This window comes from Schistosoma haematobium, chromosome 3 (assembly GCF_000699445.3).
Source record: "Schistosoma haematobium chromosome 3, whole genome shotgun sequence".
NCBI lineage: Eukaryota > Metazoa > Platyhelminthes > Trematoda > Strigeidida > Schistosomatidae > Schistosoma > Schistosoma haematobium.
Genome location: NC_067198.1, coordinates 14,428,047 through 14,455,456, shown reverse-complemented (window position 1 = coordinate 14,455,456; position 27,410 = coordinate 14,428,047). Strand labels below are relative to the sequence as shown.

The following is a 27,410-nucleotide window of genomic DNA, read 5'->3' as shown; positions in this document are numbered from 1 at the left end:
CCGAATAAATTAAACAGTTTGTGATTGGTGAACATTAACTGAACTTGATGTTAATAAGTCATCATAACAAGTAAATCAGTGGTTGGTTTTATAATGATTATATATTTTAGATTACTCCATACAACAGAAACTTGTTATCCTGAAACGAACCCTTGAACAAAATTGTAAACTAAGCAAAAAATTTAAGAATGATAATTAAAATAAATACAGAAGGTTGCAACTTTTACGCAAAACTTGTAGATCAACTCGATGCTTCCGCTACATGGCTCACTACATACGAATGGTGATATTAAAACTTGTAGTTTTTATTCACCTGCCATGAGTTGCTCGTTAAGTAATGGATGAATACGATATGCACTAAGCATGAACCAATACTTGTGTGAATTAATCATTATCAAACGGAATTCCTTGGTAAATAAATTTATTCAAAAGCATTTGACGCATATACTGATCGATCGTTTAACCTCGTTTGATTTAGTTAAAATTCGAATGACAATTTCAATACAGAATTCAGGGTTTTGGGAAATGTTGCGTAATTTCAAGTTTGTTCGGTGGTCGGCAAGTCAGCGTTAGATATACCTTGTCTAACACTATAAGTAATCTATTCTGAAGGCAAACGACTTTTCGCCCTCTTGTTAGTTCAATACTCAACGATTACTCAAAGAATTGCTGAATTGTTTCAGAATTCAATAATAAATTGTCAGTAAAATCTGTAACAATACATTCATATTCAAGTTACTTGTCAGTAGATTCTGTTTTCCATCGTCTCATAATATAACACACAGGACATAATGTTAATAAACTATGTGAAATATATCGGATTGTATATTGCATAAACGGAATCATGCCAATAATTATGAAGAGTAACAGTTGATGAATTACTTATCATTGTTACAAAGATTAACTCGGACACATCTTTCCAATGGAAATAGACTATTTAATTTTCCATTAGCGTTGTTAGCTGAATAGTCAAGATTTTATGTTTCACAGAACTTGGTAAAATTTATTTTCGATATGACTGTTCAGCCGATCAACGAAGTACGCCTTGAACGATGGCCAGAGTTTTTGAGTGGCAGTCCAACTGATCTGCTTCCCCGACAATATCGATCAGACTGTCCAGTCCTGCATGGCCCCTGACGACTTATTCACCAAACAAGGTGGAAGTCCGCAAGGAACACCAAATCTTGGAGCGCTACAAATCACCAGGCCAAGGTAACTTACTTCCGATCCTTTTTAAGGATAGTGGTGGCTTTCTGGTTAAGGAACTGGCTGAGTTGTTTGCAAAGGTCTGACAATTAGAGTGTTCTAACATCATGGAATGAGTCGATAGTTGTCCCTATATTTAAAAAGGGTTCACATCGCCTATGAAACAACTGTCGAGAGGTAAGTCTACTTCCGATTGCATCCAAGCTATTGGCTTCCGTCATACTTCATAGCTTGTTCAAAACCCGAGAAAGATTGACTCGCGAGGTGCCGGCTTGTTTTCGTTCTGGTCGAGTATGTTTTGATCATATCTTCACCCTCCGTCAAATGATAGAACCCCTTCATACTTATCACACGCCAACAATCGTAGTGTTTCTTGACATCAGGGCTGCCTTCGATTCGTTGGATAGGACTGTTCTCTGGGATTGTCTATTGAAGAAGGGTGTGCCTGAGAAGTTTATTAACATCCTAAAAGCCCTATATACAAACACCTCAGGTAGAGTGAGGACATACAACCACCTCTCTCCATTGTTCCATTCGAGCAGTGGGGTTAGGCAGGGTTGCCCAATCTCACCATTCCTCTTCAACTTTGCCATCGATGACATTCTGGAAACAGCTCTGATGGATGTAAGTGATGGTGGTGTGAATCTGTTGCCTGAAGAAAGATTTCTCGACCTTGAGTATGCAGATGATATTGTCTTACTGTGCGATAATGCCCAAGGCATGCAATCCGCACTTAATCAGTTGGGAATTATCGTCCGTACGTATGGTATATGCTTTGCACGTTCAAAGTGCAAAGTACTTTTACAAGACTGGCAGGACCCTGATCCTGCACTCACCATGGGTAGTTAGCAGATAGTAGTCGAGTTCGTGTATCTAGGTAGCTGCATAAGTGCTGGTGGTGGCGTGAGTGATGAGATCGATTTACGTATAGGGAAAGCCAGAGTGGCTTATGTCAATCTGGTCCATCTTTGATGCCTTTGTGATGTTAATCTGAGAGTGGAAGGTCGGACCTACAACGTGTCGATGAGAGCAGTTTTGCTCTATGCTTGTGAAACCTGGCCTGTCCGAGTTGAGGATGTTAGACGACTCTCTGTGTTCGATCATCGTTGTCTCCGAACGATTGCTGACATTCAGTGGCAACACCATGTTAGTAATGCAGAGATTCGGTACCGTGTGTTCGGGCACATCGACTTCGGTGGTTTGGACATGTTCTACGAATGTCGTCCCAGAGAATTCCACGTCGCGAATTATCTGCCGACTCTGGGAATGGTTGGAAAAATCGTAGACGTGGTCAATGTATGACATGGTGTCGTGGGATGAAAGAAAGCTGTACAGGCCTGGCTTGTGTTGGTCCTTCACTACTCCTTGATTGGGATCCTAGAGATGGTGCAACACAGTGACTAGAGACGTTATCAGATATGGCTCAGAATAGAAGTCAATGGCGATCCTGCTATAACCTTTTATTTCTTCATAAAAAGTGACCGTGACTTCTTTAACTGAAAGAATTCTTTCTGTTTCCCCCATTATTATTATTTCAGTACCATACACTAATCTGTGGTCGTTATTGTTCTTTTTTCTTCTCTCTTATACGCACCTTACATTCTTTATCTCTTCCCATTCTCATTATTATTGTGTGGCGCATATGAATCTGGTGCCCCCTTGTACCTATATCAGATATGACTCAGAATAGGAGCCAGTGGCGATCGAGCTGTAACTTACTTCATAAAAAGTGACCGTAACTTCTTTAACTGAAAGAATTCTTTATGGTTATATTCTTGCTAAATGAACTGTTTCTCCCATTAATATTTCACTCCCATACACTAATTTCTGTTCGTTGTTCTACTTTTTCTTGTACGCACTTTACATTCTCTATCACTTGACAACCTTATTGTTATTGTGTGACGCATATGTATTTGGTGCATCCTTGTACTAATGTATGTGTATACGAATAAAATAAGACAAAAGACAAATAATAATGTATTTAGTGACCATAGACGAAAGTTCGACTCAAAGTAAAAGGTTAATAAAAAACAGCATACAATATGCAAATTAGTTACGGTAAATAAAACACTAATGTTCTACAGCATTAGCTCTCATGACTGCTATAAAGTTAAGGCCCCCAAATGCCCTGGTACGACCGAGAGTGGAGTGAGTCCGCTCTCCCTCTCGAAATGCTCTCACATGGCCACGCGTATATAGCCTCTGACAGGGACGTCCTACTCACTGCCTTCTCGTGGCGAGGGTGTTGTTTACGAAATTGATAAAACGAAAAGCGAATGTCCGGCGCTTTAACCGGGTTGGTGGATATGGAGAGTCCACCTAGAGGAGTTGGAAAACCCTGATTCCAAACCAATGGTGCACATGGGCTCCAATAACCTGAAGGAACAAATGGCGTATGAACCAATCGTTGGACACCGGCTACCATGGGAATGCATCTCCTTACGTTGTTCCACTGCCTTGTGAATCAGACCTTCAGGCCGAAGGCTCCGGGTGTGGCCCCCTAAGAAAACCACCTGCTTCGGTTTGGGCACCCGGGCAGTATCATAACCCTCACAAATATCAAATGAGATTTGTGTGGCGCATATGTATTTGGTGCCTCCTCGTACCAATATCTTTGTGTTAAAATAAATAAATAAATAATACATAAAAGCTAATACCGTAAATCATTTAGTTGAAAAAATTTAATGCTTAAGTTTTTGATAATTATCTAATGAGTTGACAAGACTTTACAATAATTATCAGCTTATTATATAATGTTATTGAAAGCAAACAATGGGAAGAATGTGTCAATAAATTCGTGATAATTGATCACACTTTGCTTTTACTAAATTAATAGATTGAGAAAGAAACAGTTGACGAAGAACAAATGCATTTATAATTGGTGTTCTTCATCTTATTTATTCATCGATTTTCATAGCACTGAATGCATAATTTAGTGATAAATTACTACTCCAACGCCATCGACGACTTAATGGGTTATATAACATTCCACTGAGTTGACGCGGTTGCAAACCACCTAAAGAAGTAAACAAAAAAGCAACTAGAAAGTAAGGTTAGAGTTAAAAAGTTTATATACAGCTAAGATCGGTTTGTAATTTCAAATATGAAAATATTACAACCTCCATAAATCCCCCATACCAATATAATCATAAGCTAACTAGTGACTAACTGCAAGATATAACTTCTGGAGTTCTATTGAGAATCCGTGACAAGTGGAGTTTAATCCGTGTTGGGTGAGAAAGTTATCGACCACTAGCAATGGATGAAGGTTTGTGCAAGATTGTGGATTGATTGAAATTATACATCAACACCGTCGAATAATGCCTCAGTGGTTTAGAGTTTAAGCATTCGTGCGTTAGACCGAAGGTTCTGTGCCCGATCTCCACAAACTCTTATACTAATATACATTAGTGTTTGACTACTTGAAAGATTACATTATCCTCAACCTAAAGTGGTTATTACCATGATGGTTAATTTTAGTCTTATAAATATTGTTATTATAATGATTATTATTCCGTATCATGGTAATCAAGACAATCAAATAACTAAAAGGAAAACATAAATAAAATGGAATAAAATAAAATCCACTATTAGAACTTACGCTTGATACAAGCAATCTGTAACCGACTAGGTTCAATGAATTTATTCCAATCATGAGTACCACGTGGAACAATACGAGCTACATATTCAGCTACACCAATTCCTAGTAGTAATGAAGCGGTAGTACGATTTATTGTAGTTACGAATAACATTCCTTCTAACTGAGAAGAAAGAGATTATAAATAACATCAATTAAATAACAGAATTTAATTGAAAAACACAAAAACAAAAACATCAACAAAATAATCCGAAAATGTACAGAGAGCAATGTCTATTGACAGTTTAGTATTGGGAGTTAAAATACAATCTGATATGGTGAGTAGTGAATAAATCGATTAAAGTGGGAATGGCATATAAAGTTAATAGTTTTTCCCAACTGTCTATGACATATAATCACATCCTGAGAAGGGGCAATTATAAGACTTAGTCAATTAGTTCGATCTGTTGGTTATAGACCCCTAATTGTATGGTGATGTAAAGAATTGGTCACGTAGTAAGTTAGTGATTAATTGATATTAATTACTACTCAGTTCCAAATTACACAAATCTGACTGTTAATAAATCACATAAAAAGTGGTGTATTCACGCATTATTTTGATTTATTTCCGGGTTCAAATAGATATATATTGCTAGCCTTTGTATATTCACTATACATCATCAGATTTGAGGGTTTCAGTACCAAGGGACAAGTAAGTTAAGCACATCTAGATATAAGAAGTGACAAACACTACACCATCCATCAATTATGTCCAGTTTAATGGATTCAAGGATTAAATATACATGAAATGTAAGTGTTAAACAAGTTGTTAGGGTCCTATGCTACTCTGTAGCCAAACATCCAGAGTAAATGAATATGAGTTGAACGCATAAACTACAAAATTTTAAATTCGTGTGAAACTAATCAGCACGTTTTCAATTCATTCATATTTATTACGACAAGTATTACTGTAGTGGACAGAACACGGGCCGGGACAATCAAATGTATTTAACACAAAATTACAGGACTTGTTAATAAAATCTAACAATCATAAAGTAAATGCTTAATTTGCAAAATGTCTACCAATTGTCTCAAAATGAATCAGATTTCATTGTTCTTGCATTTTCATACAAATTGCATCCTGTTTCCATTCTTTACTGTTAGATCCTCTAGTCTCTCTGCTGCTAGACCTTCTGTTCACGACTAACATCATATACTACTTATGTCAATATAAGTAACACACACCACATTATAACTGAAGTAGATTTCAAAATAATTAGGTCGTGTAATCCGACCGTTGTTGCTACCTTGACGTGGTGGTCGGGATAGCCTATGATGATGAACCAATCGAGCTATACTGACTGGAACAATCGTTCATAAAGGTCCTACTATGCCAAATAGGTCGTTTGAAGAGCGGTAAGACTAAAAGCAGCAAACCCAAGGTCCGAGGACGAAGTCGTACGGCTGACTGCACCAACGTATGACGCCAAACAACCAGTATAACAGCGATGCAGCATTCTCATAAGGAAGGGTGAAGTTAGAAGAGGTCGACCCTAAAAATGCACACCTTGTCCTACGCTATGGATTTCCGTTTTAGACAGTAAGGTCTCAACAAGTACGGAGCTAACACGAAAATTACTCACACAAAGGTCGTGTGTGACCGACCTCAAGACGTTATCCCTTGAGCACTGCGGTCACGTTCGTAGGTTACTAAGACCAACTCGGACCCCAATCTCCTTTTCAGGTACCTCTGAAAACTCCTTTCACGGTGCGGGAAACCGGGAAGTAATAACCGCCATCATACCTCTAACAGCACTCAAAGGTCGTGTAACTCCGTCAACATTGATTGAAATCTGGAAAAAATCACTTATACACATTGATGAGTACAAACCTCGGTTTACCAATTTGGTATTTTCATTCTTCATATAAATTTCTATTTTGGAATGATTTTTAGACAATAAAAAAGAAAAGAGTATGAGGATAGAGTCACGTATTCTTAAGTTCAGTTACATTGATGGCGATCTTTCATTGGCAAAAGTATTACACTGATTCAGATGAAGTTAATCGGCCATTTGCCTTTGTAGATCTTCAATCATAAAGCTGAGTAATGCGAGCAAATCTTTATTATATTTGAGGTATTCCAATGAAAATGATTATGATAAATCGTAGTCTACAAAGTTTCCCAAACATTTGTAGTGGCTTAACTTCGTTAATCAATCAGCTTGATAACCGTTATTATAGAAAACTCGACGGTGTTTGAATTCAGAAGGCAATAAGAAGCGGCGACTACAGTTTATTAGCGGATAGCACAGATAAAAAATTTACAAGCACATCGAGCGAATTGGAGTGGATAGGCTCTTGTGTGTGCTAGCGAATACAGAGGCGAATTCACAGTCAAATAGAATCAAGGCGTAGCTATGCAAGGCAATTCAAGCATCTATATACATAGGAAAGAGAATGATTCATCGAGCGATATTCAAGTGATTAACATTTAAGCTAGAGAGATATGTGCGTAGATTGTTACATGTGATCAAACATACATGCTTATACAGACATGATAGTGATCATAATAATACAAAGAAATAGACGAATTGTTACTGTCTGAATAGCATTGTCTGTTAAATAAGTTAATAAAAGGGCTTGACAACAATTAACTATGATAGAAATTAATCGTAGGAGTGTTGCTATACTTGGTTTGAGATATCTCATAAACAACACATTACTGGTCTTTGATAAACGTACTAAAAATACACTATCTCGACAACTGTCGTCATTATCAAACAACGAAGCTATCACTTATAGACTTGAAAGCATAGTTCATTTTATATCGAATGGTGAATGAATTTGCTGTTTTTCGAAAGCAAAGTTGACAGCAAACAATATTTCTTGACACAATGTTTGTTGGCTTTTAGTAATCGTAATCAGAATTTGTATGCAGGTAAGGTATGAAATCTTCGAGATCGACTATTTCTAATCTCTTGCTTTCGTTGTGAGAAGGTAGATTCGCTGCAGATGCTGACTTCTGTGGGAAACATCCTACTGACGCCATAATTCAGTACAATGAGCAGCACGACTTTGTCCTCGAACCATGAGTTTTCTGCTTCTAGTTTTGACGTTCCCCAACCGGCCTCCCTGGGATGGTAGGAACAACTGTTTCACCTAATATAGCTCGACCGAGCCATTATGATACGTAAGCCTGACCACTACGGGGAAGCTAGTTACGATCGAAGTTACCGAGTACAGTGTTAGTGTATCAAAACGTATTATCTATTAGTAATAAATATATCTCAATCAGCAGAAAATTGTATTTCTGACGTTTTATTACTTAATGTAAGTCACTTCTCCCGAGCATACAAATAACCGATCGTGACTTACGTTAAGTCACGAAACGTCAGAAATACCATTTTTTATTCATTGGGATATTAGAAAAGTATATTTGTTATTTACTTTTTAGCCAATGCTCAATTTATTTGGAAATATCAAGTCCCACCTTGGTATTGGTATCATCTATTATCATGTGTGTAAATGCAAAACGTCCTTTTTTCAACATTACGACACACTGTTAATATTGTTTGTGAAGAGATTTCTCCATGAATGCTGTTTCGTTTATTATCGAAGGATTTGAGAGTAAATATGATCTTGATGAACAATGGGAATTAAAGAACTAAAAACTATTATATACATATTCAAGAATAATATCTATGATATATTTCTTACTTTCAAGCACTGTTTTAAACTGTTCAACATATCCTCCCAATCAGTAACGTGTTCTAATACTTCAGACGCAACAACTGCGTCGAATTGACATGGATATTCTTGACTAATTGATTGCACACTAGTAAGTTTATATGTAGGTTTATGTAAATCTGGATGATCAACCCAGCGATAAGATGTAGCTTCAACATGTTCTTGTGCTACTTTTATACCCTCTTCTACTAAGTCTATGCCCAAAACTTCTGCTCCCAACATAGATAGTGCCTAGTAAGGAATTATTCCAAGATAAACAATATGAAAGATTTATTAAAAGAAATATTAATTGAAAAAATTAAGCGATTTAGGAAACTAAAGCTACTTTTATGAAACATCTTAAAAAAGTGATGAGTTTTTTCGACAGAAAGAAATATCATCTAACTGAGTTATCTTCTAAGTAAATAATTAGATAAAATCTCAAATTGCACGATAGACGAATAATGACTGAACTCTTGAAAGCTAAAAAAATATGTGGGTAACTGGATAAAATGTAAATAAATCAACTGTATTATAATTATTCGTATGGCAACTTAGTGAATGTATACTATGATGATCGTTCTTGATATTAGGCGGTTGGAAGCAGTCGACAGGAAACCTTGGGCCGAAGTTTCATCCCAGTCAGTACTCTCCAGAAAGGCGTACCTGGAATCAAATACACTAAAACGTTCCGAATCAATTATAAATATCACAGTGATGCAGGAGGTAATTCAAAGTCCTAAAAACGAAGTTGTAACGTTTAAGATTGTGTAGCAGAGAGACATAGGCTCGAATCCCATGGGGAGAATCAGTCTCGTTAAGATTGTCAACTAGAACGAAACGTTGGTCCAGGGTCTTTCGAAGGCTATCCCCAACCACCTAGTATATAGACATAGTGCAAACAGTTTCGAGTCACTTAGACTAGTAGATGTCGTCGTTATATTAACAAAAATAATCTGCCTAAAATATAGTAAGCATTTTTATGAAAGTACAACCTCTTTAGCGTTCTGAATGAAGCTTTTCAAATGTTTGGTGTATGTTTCGTCCTTTAACATTTCAAAAAGTAAATTTATAACTAGTCAGCAAACGTTCACAATATAACCATAAAAATTAAGGGATGATTTTGATGACTAGTTTGTCAGCCTGTAAAGTAATGTGTTATTCGAAGAGTTATTAAGTATGTTACATTGTATAAATGCTTTGAAGATGACAATAAATTATCAAGATGATATTGGCAATCAGGTTAAAGTACACAATGTGTTTTAACTCGAAAAGCTTTGTTTTCTCAAACGATATGAATCATTGATTGAAGACAGATACCAATGAAATCTGTAACCTAATACATGATACGATCCCATCCATTCATTTGTATAAATTTCTCAATCCTTTCTAATAATCAACTATATCGCGAACTCCTGAGAGAATTTACATTTATGTACAAATCTGTGAATTATAGTGAATGACATGAACCACAGTCAACTTCTGATCTGACCACTTAAAACATTTTTAATTTTATCTTTAGACTGATGGGATTTTGTCGACTTCAAAAATTAGATAACCTGACATTGACTGTGACTAAACGATCAGTCGGTATAAATACCTCAGCTCTCTAAGAGGCCAGTCACGACCCGAATAGCTCAGTGGTAAATTCTTAGAATGTGACATTAAGTGACAGGGCACATATTAGATCCCTAAATATTACAAATATGTCCTGAAGACGACCTTCAGCTGGCAGAGAACCAGGATTGATAGCCCCAAAGATGATCACTTTCAGTCAACTTACACTTCATCATGAAACCTTAATAAAACGAAACACAGACTGACGACGTTCAGAGAAATTTGTTATTATGAGAACATGTTGATCAACCCACATTGATAATCAACAGTTGATTGATTCTGGTATTATAAGAATGGCTAAATGGGCACTTCTAAGTAGTGTACGAAAAAAGTGAACGACTAGATATTTCATAAAATGAAAACCTCGAATACAGATAAGACATACTTTTATAAATGCAATTTATGCAGATACATTAACGACCGATAAATAAATGCAAACATGAAAAGAAATAACTCACTTCCGCTAAAATACCTCCACCACAACCAACATCTAAAATCTTCGTACCTTTCAAAGGTAAACAAACTGAATCAATTGTAGATAATGTAGTTAATGGACAAAGACCATTTTGAATAAATGGTACACGCAAACGATTCATAGTATGCAATGGCTGTAAATCTCCTTTGAAAATAAAATATATAAGTAGAAAGTAGTTTTATCCGTTTACAACAATCGTATGTAACTATCACATATTTATACGATACTAGATATAAGTAAATGAACAGTGAAACCAAGATGAATGCAACCTGTCAACAAATGAGATAATGTATGAAGAGATGCAATTAAATAACTAGACACCATGTGTAACTAATAAAAGGAATTAGTACATTGTACTGTTTGTAATAATGAGTGCATATTATTTCCTACAATTTAAATTCGACAGCGATTATGTTGGTAACAGGCCCCCAAACGCCCTGGTACGACTGAGGGTTGGGAGAATCAGTTCTCTCTTTCTCTCCAAATGATATCACATGGCCACGAGTATACAGCCACTACCAGGAAAGTCCTGCTAACTGCTTTCTCGAGGCGAGGGGTTTTCTTACGAAGTTCAGAAGATGAAAAGCGCATGTCCGGTGCTCCAACTAGGTTGGTGGATATAGAGGATACACCTAAGGGAGTTGGAAAACCCTGACTCCAAACCAATGGTGTATATACGTTCCAAGATCCTGAGGGAACAAATGGTGTATGAACCTATTATCGGTCATCGGCTACCATGAAACTGCATCTCCTAACGTTGCTCCACTGCCTTGTGGATTAGACCTCTAGGTTAAAGGCTCGGGAAGCAGTCTACTAAGAAAACCACCCGCTTCAGTTTGGGCGACCGGGCAGTATTCTCACCCTCACACAGATCGAATGGCGAAATGTGGTGCATATATATTTGGTGCCTCCTTGTACTTTCAACTGGCAGGTCACAGGTTTAAATCCTGTTTCATATACTTCAGTGAGGACAGACAAGTAGTATCACCAACACACTGCGTGATTCAAAGCCAAATACAAAAAAGTGTACTTGGTTAGTTAGTTAATGTACTATCTGAACAACCAATAGTGAAAACAAAAATAAAACCAATAGATTACAAAAAAATGTACAAACATAACTAAACTGATTAGGATGACTTAATTCAATGCCACATATGTATCCAATATTTAATGAATTCCTGATATGTACCATTTTGTCTCATAAAATCAATTATAGTGCACACCACAAATTTCTATTTATAGAAAGGCAGAACCTCTGGTGATATTGCTTATCCGTAAAGTCCCTAACTTTGCCACACTCTGGCACAATCAAAAGCACAACTTTGTAATTTCGAAAGGATCTACTTGGCTCTAATCTTATATTTTTCCAACTAGGACCTTAAGGCACAAACGGTACATTTAATAGAGTAGTCACGACAGACCATTCCAATTTTTGTATCTAGGTAGCAAACAAGGTTATTATTATTAATGGCTTTATTCAATATATTTTTGGCACAACATAGAATTCTCAGCACAAAATATTTCAACAAGTTTGCTTTCCTTATTTCTTCATCTATCCTGACGATAAATATTGAGTGATCACCAGTTAGATGTTAGCAGTTCAAGAATTGACATCTGAACAATGATCATTCTTTTCAATGCATATTGACATCCATCACAATGTCTCTGACCATACTTTTTTGTAACTCGTACGGCGAAAGATCGTAAGCTCTTCATAAACACGTAAAAGACATATAACTTGTCCAGATATGTTGATGTCAGAAACAGGTAACCCAGATATTCAAGAAGGTCGCCAAATTTAAGCTAACTTGAAATATTATGGACTGAAGAGATAAACTTTTGAAGATATCTTAAAGTAAACTAATACATTTAAGAATTTTAAGAAATTTACGAATTCACCATTAAATTTAAAAGAACCTTTTCAGAAACACGTATCATTTACCGATCTCAATGGCAGAAAACAATTGCGAAAGACAAAACATGCAATTTAACAGTTCATGAAGCATATATACTTGAGATGTTGCTTAAAGTTAATAGAAAGATTTATAAATATACCACACTTCCTGTAAGTAAATAATAGGCATTTCATTGATATTTGAGTTGATAAAATCTATGAAGCTACATGTTTACTGTAATTCAGTCCCCAGATCGTTTATATATCCATAAATTATGAAAAAGTTTGTGTTTGGTGATTAGTTCGTCAAATATTCTAGTTACTGATTCACAATATAAATATAAAACATATCTCATGTGAATAACATATACCTTATATACCAAGGAGATTTCAAAGTATTCTACTTTGAGATCAATTGTTTGAAAGAGCGTCAATGATACTAATTGACCAGTAAAATCAAAGTGGTTTGAGATCAGAACATGAAATGTACTGGTTGAGAAAGGTAAATGCTTTAGCCATTAAGTCAGTGTTCCACAAAAACAGTGGACAAAACTACTGATTTTCAAAGTAGCATAAAATGAATATATAACCTTTTAAAAATATACACAACAGTAAACAGGATCAAGAAGACCTTTAGGATCACCTGTCGAGCCTTATGACTTAAAATCTAAACAATATTCAAACATGTACAAGTAAACAAAAAGCAGTATCGAGACAAATAGTGAGAAATTACACAGCACTCACCATCATAGTCCCACCAATGCTGGGCGAAACGTTTGAAGTTAGCGCCTTCTGTTTCGTCGATTTGCATACTGGAAAAATTCTGACAACTCTTCATTCCACTGAGGGATGGAAAACATTTCTGCTTGAGTAATTTCACTGCAGGAAACAAGTAATGACGTGCCATAGTTTCTTAGTTCTGTAGAGAAAATACAAAAAGATCCACCAAGAAGAACATCAACAACAGCATTAGGGACTAGTTAGATGAAAACACTCCATAGCATCGGATTTAATTTGATTTAAAAGAATATTTTTCGGTACGCTACAAGCTAGGTAAATGGATTCCCACTTAATTTGATGAACATCAAAAGATCACATAAAGAATCCTACAATTACTTGCATCAACCTAGAAGTTAAAGATTGATGCACTGATAACTTGACACACATGACATCGATCACCACTACTCAGTGATCAATCAATTGTGATTGATGCACTGTATTTTGGAAACGAGTTGGAATCAGTTGACCGGAAACAGCATAGATATTAGTATAAGGAAGAAATGAAACATAAAACTGAATTCAACAAATTTCAAACTAACTTTTCACAATAAAAACAAACGACGGTCAGAGATTCGATTGAAAACAAAGTAGGCTTAAGGGAAGAAAGAAATACTTCAAGACTATCTGAGGAATAATTGAAAAAATCAAGATGGAAAGTAGACCATATAATTCGAATAAATGTTTCTAATTCTCATAATAGTTACGAAGTTGAGAAAGTACTGGATGGGAATGATTGGGAATTAACAACATGAACCATTTAATCCGAGCGTCTACAGATTAAAACTTATCAATGATAGATATTTTAAGTCTCAGAGAATCACACAGAAACAGTCCGAATATGCAATTTACAATTTTTCGCTCCACAATAAATTCTATTGGGAAATATGCAAGAAATTTACAACAGATTTAGTGAATGCTACTACGGTAGTTATAGTCATCAAGATTGAGAAGTGATTTCTTTCACTAAGCAAAATCAGTACAGTTGGATGACCCAATTCCTAAGTAATTTTAGGTCTAATTAGAAGTGATCAGCCACAAATCGCTCGCTTTTCTACTCAAAAACATATCAGATATACTTAAATATTATTATTCAAGCTGTTACATTGAGTTTTAGAATGTAATTTGTTACTATATAGAAAGAATCTCGTAACATGATTTCAACGGATTAGATTAACTTTTTTATGGCTTCTGATAATTTGCACTTGTTCGCATTTCTAAAAGAAACCTAAATACACTGTAATATATTTTTCATCATATCACTACACACAGAGTTGGTGAAGTAGACGCTCAACCTGAATTTTACTAAGTAAAGACGTGAAGAAACATAAATCTATACATGAGAATTATACATTTAAGACATTACTTAACGTTGTCAGTTTGAAGGGAAATACACTAGAACTTCTCATTCGTAGAGAATAACAGTTCTGTATAAGTGCAAGGAAAATGTCTGATCTACATGGTTAGTTCTGAACATCCCGATAGACTAGATAATGTTACGAGCCTACGTCATAGTGATGGGCCTTATAAAACTGTAATTAAAATGAAAAACTCAGCAGTGAAGTACGAAAGACTGATAAGATCATACTGAACGGATGCGACTCAATAGCATAAACATACAGCAAATATAATTGCTCCTACAATCTCCTGTTTCACTGAGATTCCAGAATATAATGCATGGTTATTGATTACGAAGGATTAGTAAACAGCAAAAATACAACTTATTACATGTATTCTTAGAGATTTAGATGAAAATACCTACATTATTCAAGCATATTTGTTTATAAACAGGGTAAACTATCAAATAGGATTGTTAAGACTCTGTAGCAGTATCATTCGAAGTACAAAGATGTTCGATGGTTAAATACCTCCAACCACTACTTAACATTTCAACACAGTGCATGCGTTGTCGACTCACCTAAACCAGTGGATACAATGCAACTTGATTACCAATTATAGGACTAAACAAACATGGGATTGATCGCTTCTCAGAGATCTCACCCCAAGCCACTAAACTACAATGATAATACCTAATTAGGAGTTCAGTTTTTTTAAATTATGGATTAGCTTATACAAATAATAGAAATTAAAACTCCATTATACGGTATAATACAATACATGTTACGTATTATGGCAATTTACGAAGATATGACGAAACTGTATTCACACAAGAATTACTTAACTTCTCTAATCTTTCATTCTGCAAACAATTAGAAATACGTAATTACTGCTATTTTCAGATCGCTTGGTATAAAACATAAAACATTATAAGGACTACGGCAACATCAACTGGAGCGAACATGCCATTTTAATAACTTTATTCATCGCTAATGACTCGGTGCGTAAACCCATTACAAAAACATTAATCTTATGCTAAATGCACATATAACAAGTCGAATAGACACATGTCTTATGAATAATATGCATACACAAATTCATCAGGAAAGGAAGTGAAAAGACAAACTACAAGTAAGTTTATAAGTATGTATGTTACTTTATTGATAAATTCATTTGACATAAAAAAAGAAAATTAACACAGGTTTGCAGAAAAATAAAATAGTAACATCAAATCATGAAGAATAGGAATTTAAGGACTTCACAGCGAGAGTTTAAAAAGTGGTCAATTGGTAGAATGAACAGAGTCTCTAAGTTTGTAAGGAGTAAGTGGAGACATATCACAATGGCTACTGACAAAAAAGAATTCATATTAAATAATCAGAGAGATGATAACTGAAAATAATACATCAAGCGAAATATTGTACAGAGAAATAGAGAATAGTGATAGAGAGAGGAAGAAAATACCAAGATATTTACAATAACCAGCAATGTAATAGCATTAGATGTACAACAAAGAAATAAGTCAAGAATATAAACATTGCTTTAGGTCTAGGTTGACTTTGCAGACGAAATGAGGTAAATCTTATACCACTAAACATTCTGGGTGTTAGTTGTTGACTACGTACAACCAACTGCTTCAATAAAACAGATAGCCAATCCTTTAGGTTAACTACAACAATAAGGATAATAAAAATAAAGTGGTATTATTGAGTAAAGAAAATAACTTTTAGTTCTATTCAAAGTTACATGAAACGCACAATCTTGAGGAGAGAATAAACTTTAATACCAAAAAAGGCAGCTAAATATTCTATATAACTGGTAGTATGATCAATGTTATGGACGGCTGTAAGGTTCCTGAAACGTTCAATACCATAAATTTTATTCCAGTAAACGCAACACATCGAAGTACTACGTTTTTACACTAGTAATATAAATGCTCCGGTGAACTAAGACCCTGAAAGTGAACAATTTTTATCAATCAACCTATTATTCCTATTGTCTAAACCTGTATTTTAAACCCGAATAGCAACTAGGAAGGATTGCTCAGGACAGAGTTCGATGGAGAATGCTGGTGGGCTGCTTGTGCTCCTCCACGAAAGGTAACAGGCGTAAGCAAGTAAGTTATATGAATCTACTCAATGAAAAAATGGAGTAAAATATCTTAATAATATTATAAAATAACATATATATCTATAAGAAACTAATATCAGGTGAAACAGTCGATTTTATTCTTTAAATCTCACTGTTTGTTAATCGGTATCAAATCACCTTAATTTTTTTCCGGTGGAGTGGTGGTTTGTTCGCTAAGATATTGGAATTTCACCCACTAAGTGTCAGGTTGGAACCCCGAGCCCCGACTACTTCGGTTCAGGCAATTGGATGGTATCTCACTAGCTCTCACACTTGCAGTGTGGTTCATGCCTAAGTACTGGGTGAATGAGTTAACTGATCTTGAAACTTTTCTGACAGTTTCAACATAATAACACCCGACATTAAGGTCATACACAACATACAAAAATTAATCTATATTCTTTGCTCATAACCCAACTGTTATACAAATTGCATTTATTCAGTTAAAAGCACGTTCGCACAAGTACAATACGTTATACATTAAGCACAGTACAAAATCTTACTTAATTGATGTAAGGATTTAAATCTGATGGGTAGAGAACGTAGAAATGATTCTGTAGGTTTAAAAGACTGAGGAAGACCTCTCAAATCAACAACTGCTGATTCGTCTGTATAATTATTGTTTGGTTCATGTATTTTAATAGATATTTCCGATGTCCTAAAAAAAATAACAAGCAAAAAAATATTCATATGATCTACACAATAATACACGTATTACAAGTATCATTACCAAGGTTTGACTTGATAATTTCAAATAAATTGAGAATGGGGTAGATTGTTATAAATAAAAATAATATGTTTGTAATATCCCAATGAGTAGAGGAATTAGATTTGCTGACGTTCCGTGACTCAGTGTAAGCCACTTCTTCAGAGACGTGGCTTTTACTCACATTTCTAGTGTAAGCCCTAGTGATACGATTCGAGTCCAAGAGTTGAATGTATTAAATAAAAAGCCACTGAATTATATACAATAATATACACGTAGTACAGATGTGTAAATGTACTGGAAGCTAATATCCTACAAAATTTTTAAACTTGCTACTGAAACTTACGAATCACGAATATCCATTGGAAATCTTAAGACTGGCTTAAGCGGAGTAGAATAAATTAAGAAAACAGGTATAAGATAATCAGATATTTAGTAATTTAATAGTTGAATCAATTAAAGATAGACCACCTTGGAAAACCTGGAAGCACTGGAAGGCCATCTTGTCCTAGTATGGAACTCCTCAGCAGTGTGCATCCACGATCCCACTCTTAGGATTCGAACTCACGATATTTGGCATTTGGAGAAAATCAGAGTAAATGTTCTTGGACCTGTATGGTCGATCATAACTTATGCCATTTAAGAAGTTCATGATCATCAATTACTACCGACCAAAGGATTATAATCTAGGTTTAATAGTTTGATGAATCCCTTAAAAAAGTAACCCAGTGATAATTCCATATGAAACTCTTACTTCAATTTAGCAAAGGTGGTACATAGAGGAAGAGAATATCTAGTTGTGTACGAAACGTCTAAAAACACCTTAATTCAAGTGGATTAACAAGGGATTTTTGTTTATCACTTATCAGTTCAACACAGTAGTAAGTGAGGAGTTGAAATACAAGTCAAATATAAACACAACTAATGAAGGTATCAGGCGGAATTTTCTAAACAGGAAACTATTCCTAGAAGTTTGTTTTTGTCAGAGTTTGTCTGAAAATCTTCTAGGATTTTATCCAAAGAAATAGTATAAACTAATATTCATTGAACTAAATGGTGAACGCAAAATCTAAATAACCATAAGATATGACGAAGGGTGGTACTTCATAAAATAACCATATGGTTGGAACTTACGGTATTTCAGGTTCAACAGAATATGATGTCACAGGCTTTTGGTACGTTGGACAATATTTTCCAAGAAGTATTTGACTTCTACGAAGTTCCTGTGTACGCTCATACAAAGAGTCTTCAAGTAACGCGACCTGAGTAAAATATATGTACAATAATGTTAAGTTGTCTTATTATGTCAACTAATAAAAACAAATGCTTCAAATAAAAATTTACTTCACAAAACGTAACTAACCTGTTCATCCAATCCTTCAATGGTTGCTTTTAAATGTGCACGTTCTACAGTTGCATGGGATAAGCGTTCTTTCAAAGTAAGAAACTCTGCATTACTTGCCTTCAACTGATCCATAGCCATAATCGCTTCCTCCTCAGCTACTTTTATTCGCTGTAACAACTGAGAATGTAACGAATCTTCATCAACACTTTGGTTCGGGTTAACCAAGTTATCATGCTTTAATTCACTAATTGAATGAAGCATCGAATTTTGATAACTATTTATTACTGCTTCATTGTCATTTCTCATTAATGATACTGGTGCCGATTTATTGGATACATGAAGATTATTTAACTGAACCTCACTTAGGATGCTTGGTTCGTTCACACTACCATATTTTAAACTTCCATCCATCAAAATTACACCGGATGAAGTTTCGCATGAAGTTATGTCATTGCCTACCACCAGTTAAAACAGATAAGAGCAAAAACTATAATAATCATAAGATAACTATGTACAAAACAAAGATTAATTAATTTTCAGTGAAACAGTTCATCTGAGAAATCTCATCATGCCAGCTAAATATGAAAGGTAGTATAACAATCGATTAGTTATTCTTGAAATAGTAACAACTGTGATGCTTAACCCAAATACTACTTCGTTAGTTGTAGCTAACGAGAAGTCAGGTGGGGAAGACCAATTTATTGTTGAATGATAAAATTACAGAGTATCTTCGTGAAATATGAAAACCATACATTAAATATTTCATTTACACATCTTCCATCAGTTGTTATCACAATTACTCTCTTTATATTCCCGTTATCTTCAATTCGATCTTCCCAATCTTATGCTGCTAGGCATTCTGTTATATCCTAGTGAAGATTAAATTTCAGGCAACTTCTAAGAACTATTAGTGGACTAATTATATATATATATATATACCTATTGTATAACTGTTCAGTAACTAGATCATGTATATCTGTATTCCTCTTATTACAAGCTTCATTTCGGCCTATAGATTATTATTAAACGACTTACTGTTCTTAAGTTATGTTCAGTTAATTGATAACAGCCTCCCACTTTCACAGCCACTTTTTGGCTTGAACTTGTATAAATGTTATTTCCTATTTTAGGGTGTGACGCGGTCTGTTTGGCTGGTATATAAACCAAGTATGTTTGAAATAAATGATTCACATAGTGGAAGCTGTTATTGGCGTTCTGGACTCAACTGGACGGGCTAGAAGAGCAAAGGACCAATAAGGACGCTAGGCTGCTCATACCAGTCGAACGTCATTGGTTTAGCAGTGCTAAGATTAAATAAGTCGTATTTCGATTGGCGAATAAATCACGTGATAACCAGCTGGGCTTACAGTCACAACACACCGGCTTCTGATCCGTGTTACATACTACTTATATCTGTCGACGTAAGCAACATACATCACAAGTATTCTGATTTCTTTCCTTTGTAAAGATAAATGCAAATAAATGATAACTGGAGTATAAACTTATATATACATGTAAACAGGCCCAACTCCAATACCCCGAAGTTATCGGCAGGGAAAATGACAATGAAATGTATAAATCAAACGATCATTGTCATCACTAAATTCTTATTGCCTACTAATTTCTCTAATTATGGAACATCCATATTCGTGGTCAGGATGTTTCAATTTGAGCAGACTGCAGAAATTAACAAAAGATATAGTCCGTAAAATGAAATAACAAAAACCAAATAACAGGAGGGTTGAACGTCTAAAATTTACCTATGATGAATGATTCCGTTTGAACATATTTACAATTTTTAACCGGGAGATGTGGTGAGATGTTATCGTATCCATCAATAGGGTCAATAGCTATATCAACCTTTTGGACAAAATCAGTTGCGGGAATATCATTCAACAAATCTGTTTGAACGAAACTGTCTATAAAGTGTGGTTTGTGTATCGCTTTCTTCGTAACAGTGCTGTCCTCACAAACAAAATTCTGATGATTTATTATATTCCCTTGATGATTGATTAAATCAGGAAACGGGTTCATATTAGATTGTTTCCGTTGTAAAACATCGTTGAGACGTTGAAGTTTTTGACAGTTTGTACAGCTTGAGGAGTCAGATGAGTTTGTATTCGCCAAACCATTAAGTTTGCTTGAAGAAATGCTTTGTGATATAAGGCGATTTAACTGCATCCGTAAAGCTCTTGCATCTGAACTTGCTTCAGCTAACTGACCCCGAAGTCTTGATGCCTCACGATCATCATCTTCTCTTTGACGTGCCATATCTAATCGTAATTGAGTAAGCTCATTTTGAGCAATAGATAATTTCAGTTTTAAATCATCGATACTTAAAGTATCTATATCTTGCAGTTCATTATTTGTGTGTAAATGCTTTAGTAAATTCCCAATGAGAACTATGAAGTAAAAAAGATAATAGTAATATTCACATTATTGAACGTTTTACTTATTTACACTTATCTCTTATATCGATATGACATTTATTTATTTATTTTAACACAGATATTGGTACGAGGAGGCACCAAATACATATGCGCCACACAAATCTCATTCGATATGTGTGAGAGCTGTGATACTGCCCGGGTGCCCAAACCGAAGCAGGTGGTTTTCTTAGAGGGCCACTCCCCGAGCCTTCGACCTGAAGGTCTGATCCACAAGGCAGTGGAGCATTGTAAGGAGATGCAGTCCCATGGAAGCCGGTGACCAACAATTGGTTCATACGCCATTTGTTCCCGCAGGATACTGGAGCCCATGTGCACCATTGGTTTGGAATCCGGTCAAAGCGCCGGACATTCGCTTTTCGTTTTATCAATTTCGTAAACAACACCCCCGCCACGAGAAGGCAGTGATTAAGACTTCCCTGGCAGAGGCTATATACGCGTGGCCATGTGAGAGCATTCCGAGAGGGACAGCGGACCCTCCCCACTCTCGGTCGTACCAGGGCATTTGGGGGCATACGAAGTAGAGAGCCTGTAAATTGAATAATGAAGTGAAAACGGAGCCACACTTGACCACGTTTGAATCCCACTCCATCTATTTCTGTTTGGGCGAGCGGGCAATATCATTAGTCTCTACACTTTGAGTGTGGCTCATACCCAAGAACCTGGTGAATGAGTTAATTAATTAATTTATATTATAATCACTAACAAACAGAATGATATAATGATACCAGAGCAATAAAACAGAAAACACTATTTATCAAACATACGGTAATATGGAGTGATTAAATTGATCAAATTCTTTGTCTCCCAGGAAGTAGCTTACTCACCATATGATACTGAAAGGATTTTAGCATATTTAATAATTTGTGACTCTGATAAGATACCTACAGGATCTATTAAGCATAGTTCATCAGCATTTCAGACTGTCCTATGGAAATATAAAGCAAATAGTCGAGTACTTAATCAACTATGGTGTCAACGCTCTAGTTACATAGTATGAAAACCTGGGAGAGATGAAGCATATTTTTAAAATTACATCTAAGGGAAAAATACATCATTCATAAAGGTGATAATAATTGCTTTATTTCGTACCATACGTCTGAACTTTCAAGCGAATTCTCAGCTTAATCAGCTAATACATTTGTCCAAATAATTAAGATCAAAAGAGGTGATCGCATTAGTAAATACGGATTGTTGATAGATCATTTATTGAGTACTACAACACATTGTTTGAGATAGAAAATATTATAATTTCGTTGAACTTACTTTATGATTGGTTTTTTTAAAAATTACATATGGTTGTATTTAAATACATCTGGAACTGTATATCGAAACACAATTTTGTGAGTGCCTATAGTGCATGACTTAAAACCCAATACATGGAGTAAGATATAGTTATTCAGTTTCTTTTATTCGTTGCTTTAACCATTAAAAAATGAGTCACATTAACGCACTGGGACAGTTCCAGTAAGTAATTATTTCAAAATGCTGAAATAAAAAGTTAGTAAACCGTGCGAGGGAGGAATCCTTAGTGTAAAAGAATAAACTTGACAAAATTATTACAAAAACACAGGAGAATACAAGCTCTCTTATGAGTAGGACGACACAACAAAGATTACTTATCTGTCGGTAAGGAAACACTATAATAAACGTTTCATACCATCAAACTAACGATAAGAGATTAACACAATAAACTAACAATTGATAAGAGACGAATAGGCGTGAGATCAAATCAGTCACTGGACACAAACAAATCACAACAAATTTCAATCTTATAAAGCACAAACCTCGCATATTTTGGTTCAAAGAACTAGTGTTCAGATTTGTTTTACTGAAGAATAATTTAAACTGTTCTAATAAAGCAGTTGCTTTAGCTAATTGATTACGTAAATGAGTAATCTCCATAGAGGTTCTACGTTTTTGTGCTTCATAATTTATTTGATGATGACGAATAGTATCTACACTAGAATCCAGTTCAGTACCCATATGATCTAATCGTTCTTGTAATTGATCAATACGTGTTTTTTGATTTATACGGTATTTTCTTAAACGATCCAGTTGACCAACTGCATTCAATAAAGCTTCTTGTAATTCACACTTCCTTGGCTCAACGGATTCAGAAAAACCAGGATGTTTTAGTGTACGATTGAGAACATTCCTTGGATTAACCAGTCCATATTTTAATAACTAAAATGAAATAGTGAGAAATGATTTAAAGGTGAACAGAAAATGACTCTGAATACATAACAACTTCTAACAATAAAGTTCTCTTGTACTAAATACTAGTTTTAGAAGCCAAAACTCAAGACATTAAACTGATGATTATCACTCTTGTCATCAGGAATAACCATATTGCTTCATAATTTATCCCACGTGTTTCTGATCCCTGACACATCTCTAATCCCAACCACTCTTCGTAATATTTTAAATCGAGGATTATTGTAGTACCTTATTTTCACGTCCTGTGTACGTCCGATTCAGATACAGATACACACGCTTCTTAGCTTGCAACGTGAGTTACATAATTAGGGGTGGCTTGAAAGTTGTAAATGCAAAACCGAATGGTGTACGCAAATCATGGATAGACGTACTACTCCCCTCTTGATCCAGACCTTGAAAAGGTGCATAAACGGCATCAACCAAAAGCGTGCCAAATTTACCATCTCGCATCTACTGTTTGATATTAGACGGCATTCGAGCTCAGGAACATGATACATCGAAATTTAATCAGTTATGAGCAAACAACTAGCAAGGGGGAATTTCTTACACAATGAGCAATAGCTGGAGATGGTATGTCATGCTTCCCAAGTGCTTTTACGCGGCCTTTTTAGTACAATTATCACATAACTTAGTGGTTGATGCAATTAGCTTTAAATCAAGTTGAGAATTGTAGGTTCAAAACCCGTTTGGTTTGTGTATCTAATAGCATAATTAAACTTCAAAAGGTTTTACTCCGAACAAATCAGTTACAATCTGTATTGTCAAATGTCATGTATGAACGAAGAAAAAACAATTATGGAACAATCAAGAAAATTTTATCAATGAGGTTGTAAAGAAAAACTCCTTACAGTTTCGTATTTGATTTCTCCTGGATTTTTAAATCCATTAGGCTTTGGATCGGAAAACGTTTGCTGATTAAGTTGTTCATTCTTTGATATAGAATCAGTTTGAACAGAATTGTGTTTAGCAGTTTTAAGTGAATTTTGAGCTTGGATTTTGCATTGTTTAATGCGTTCTTCTAATTTTCGTTGGAATGTATAAATGATTTTCAAATTATCTGAGGCATCTTGTTCACGGGATAGCAAGAGAGACTGAATATGTTTTAATTGACTATGTGTTGATGTTACATTAGAACATATGTCTAAAACACTAGGATGTGGATTAAGTTGGGATAAAGTTGACAAAGTAACAGAAACTGAATCACCACACTCGTTCAAATTATTTAATAACTGTACTAGTTGAAAGTGATCTGTTGAAAGACGATTATATAACAGAGAAACAATTCGATTGCAGGCAGCTAATTGTAATTCTAAATTTTTGACTGAAGACAAGTCACCATTATTCATAGCCTCCAACTCAGATTCAAATTGCTGACATAAAGAAACAGTCAAATAGTAATGATAACAAAATAAAGTTTTCTCAAAAATATAGGCTACAATCGTCAAATATTATCATGAATGAATCATATTATGAATTTAGAAAATAATCCACGCTGCACAATAGAAGAGTATGATAAATGGATCGCACAAATAAGAACAAAAATCACCTGGTGCAACAGACAAAAAAATAATACAGAGATAAAAAAATGAATTAAATGTTGACTACAGTTATACAGTTGCGAATAACTAGGTTTCACACATAATGAATGATGAGTAGAAATGAGTCAAAAGTATCATAAACTAGGTGATTAGTCAGATACAACATAGGACCAGGCACATATCTGCATCGGTCCAAGTTGCAATACCTCATTAGCACAACAAGATGAACACCGAATTCATAGAAGTAGTTACTTCAATGGTAGTAATCTATAAAAGAAAGATTGTGTATAAGGATATAATACATAAAGAAAAAATCAGTTCGTAGAAAGAAAGGTACAGAGCAGTTTTAATCTCACGGTTTAAAGGAAGACAAAGAGTGTATACACCTACGCCATTGTGATCGATTCTGAGCCATGTCACAAAGAGTCTCCAACCATCGGTTACGACAGTCACAAGGACCCCAGCTAAGTAGTCTGCATCTACCAACATGGCTCAGACTAGAAGTTAGTGACTTCAAGCACTGATGCCGCGTTTTGGTATGCCCGCCCCTAACTTTCTTCCAGCCATCTCCGACACCGGTCAGCATTGCACGTCGTGGTAATCGGTGTTCAGGCACACGTAACACGTGGCCCAATCATCTCAGTCGATGAAGATTCACAACCTCATCAACTGATTTACCATCATTCCCTAATACCCTGCGTTTAACCTCACTATTACTTACCCGGTGATCCCAGAAGATGCGAGCAATATTTCTAAGACAATTGTGGTCGAATACTAGTAGCTTACGAGTAACTTCAACTCTTAAGGGCCACGCTTCACAGCCGTAAAGTAGGGCAGAACGAACTGCCGCGCAGTATACTCGTCCCTTAATTGATAGACGGATATCTCGCCTTCGCCACAGGTGACGTAAGTTGGCAAAAGTCAAACGAGCTTTTTGAATCCGTGTTGAAATTTCGTCAGACACCAACCCATTACGGCTGATCAGACTTCTAAGATAAGCGAAGTTGTCAACGCGTTCGACTACTTCACTCCCTATCCTTAGTTCAGGTATTGATGCAGGCTACTCCTGAAGCGACAACTTGCATTTAGAGGGGAAGAAACGCATCCCAAACATTGTGGCATTGTTACTCAGTGTCCAGTATCATCACCAAATAGTACTATGTCATCTGCGTATTCTAAGTTGCCAAGTGGACTTCCTTGAAGATCAATTCTCGGGAATTCAGACGATGAGTGCATTATTTCCAGAATTATGTATATGATGAAATTAAACAAAATTGGAGATAGTGGACAATCTTGCTGGACAGAAGTTGAAATTGCGAAACCAGATGACACATGACTCGACTAGTAGCTACGGATCCTTGATTCTGATTTCGTGTGTACTTACTGATTCATTTAGAACATACATGCTAAAAGTCAGTCAGCGACCAAGTTATGTTCACACATTAGATTATCTAATGTTTAACAATTTTACTATCATTGATAGCAGCATTTCAACTCTTTTTATTCATCCTGATTCCATATAACTGTGCTGATGTGCTGTGGGATACTGGACTGACACATTCGTGCCAGCACATAAGGGCCTATCACTAATACATAGATAACTACAACGGCATTTCCAAGTCACAACAAAAACGGACTATTTACAAAAGAAAGATTCCCACAAAACGCTGCACTGCTGAAATACGATTTTGCCAAAAAGCTGTTGTTAAATATACGTATTCACAACTGGATTGCCAATAACAAACAGCTATCCAAGATGATTTTTACAAGTCTCCACCGTTTCCTGAAATTCATAAGAAGAACCGGACTTCCTTTGGAACTTCAACTGAAAATATCCAAACCCTACTTTAAGACCGATATTTGCGCCAATCAAGGAAAAACAAGACTTGAAGCTCTCAAAAGTGCGTCGACGTATTTATTTTTGTCACAGTGACTAATGTGTTAAGCAAAGATTATTGCTGGGACCGGTAGAATAATGATAAACTCCAGTAAAAAAATATAAAAACACCCTACTAATAGTTCGGTACATACCTCCTCTGAATGGCCAGAATAACCAATATCAATATGACAAGTGTCTTCGCATTTGCTGTTCCACTGATTTTGACTGAAATTGTCACCGAAAAATACGTCAGATGAGCACATTTTTAATGTGTCGAAAATGATGGTGAATATAACCTTAGCCACACGTACTCCGACACTTCCGAACGTCGCGCGCTATGTAAAAAGGGCAGTGGTATTTTTCCTCAGAGTATGTTTTATAGTATTGACCGCTTAATTAGGCATAGAGACTACCGTTTTTGCTTTGATTGAATTCATTTAAGTTAAAGTAATCTCCAAGGCTATCGCATTTTTCTGAAGTAACTTATCATCTGTACTTTTGAGTGCAAATAGAAAATAAGTCAGTGGTATTGTTT

The 27,410-nt window shown here is 35.5% G+C and overlaps 1 protein-coding gene across 2 annotated transcripts; it reads right to left on the bottom strand.

The window, feature by feature from the left end:
* Positions 1-1,803: 1,803 nt before the first annotated feature.
* COQ3 (Hexaprenyldihydroxybenzoate methyltransferase, mitochondrial) lies at positions 1,804-27,410 on the bottom strand. Of its 2 annotated transcripts, XM_051213088.1 has the most exons (12): positions 27,028-27,410; positions 24,307-24,828; positions 23,026-23,425; positions 20,552-21,193; positions 18,810-19,246; positions 18,581-18,708; positions 17,244-17,398; positions 13,240-16,279; positions 10,585-10,745; positions 6,427-8,761; positions 4,808-4,967; positions 1,804-4,222 (listed from the first exon to the last, which is right to left on the bottom strand). In XM_051213088.1, the coding sequence occupies exons 1-8, from the start codon at positions 27,136-27,138 to the stop codon at positions 16,083-16,085; spliced, it is 2,592 nt and encodes an 863-aa protein (XP_051069029.1). In that variant the 5' UTR covers positions 27,139-27,410; the 3' UTR covers positions 1,804-4,222; positions 4,808-4,967; positions 6,427-8,761; positions 10,585-10,745; positions 13,240-16,082. The 2 variants fall into 2 exon arrangements, with proteins under 2 accessions (XP_051069029.1, XP_051069030.1); XM_051213089.1 differs by lacking the exons at positions 17,244-17,398; positions 18,581-18,708; positions 18,810-19,246; ... (2 more) ...; positions 24,307-24,828; positions 27,028-27,410 and having other exon boundaries at positions 4,808-8,761; positions 13,240-13,415.

What these genes read in the sequence shown, in the direction of transcription:
- COQ3 (XM_051213088.1), bottom strand. Translation starts at nt 27,138, where the DNA reads ATGTGCTCATCTGACGTATTTTTCGGTGACAATTTCAGTCAAAATCAG. An exon ending in TCTGTTGAACCTGAAATACC is followed by an intron (nt 17,399 to 18,580) that starts GTAAGTTCCAAC and finishes TATTTTTTTTAG; the next exon opens with GACATCGGAAATATCTATTA. An exon ending in TAAATCCTTACATCAATTAA is followed by an intron (nt 16,280 to 17,243) that starts GTAAGATTTTGT and finishes TTATTGTTGTAG; the next exon opens with TTAACCTAAAGGATTGGCTA.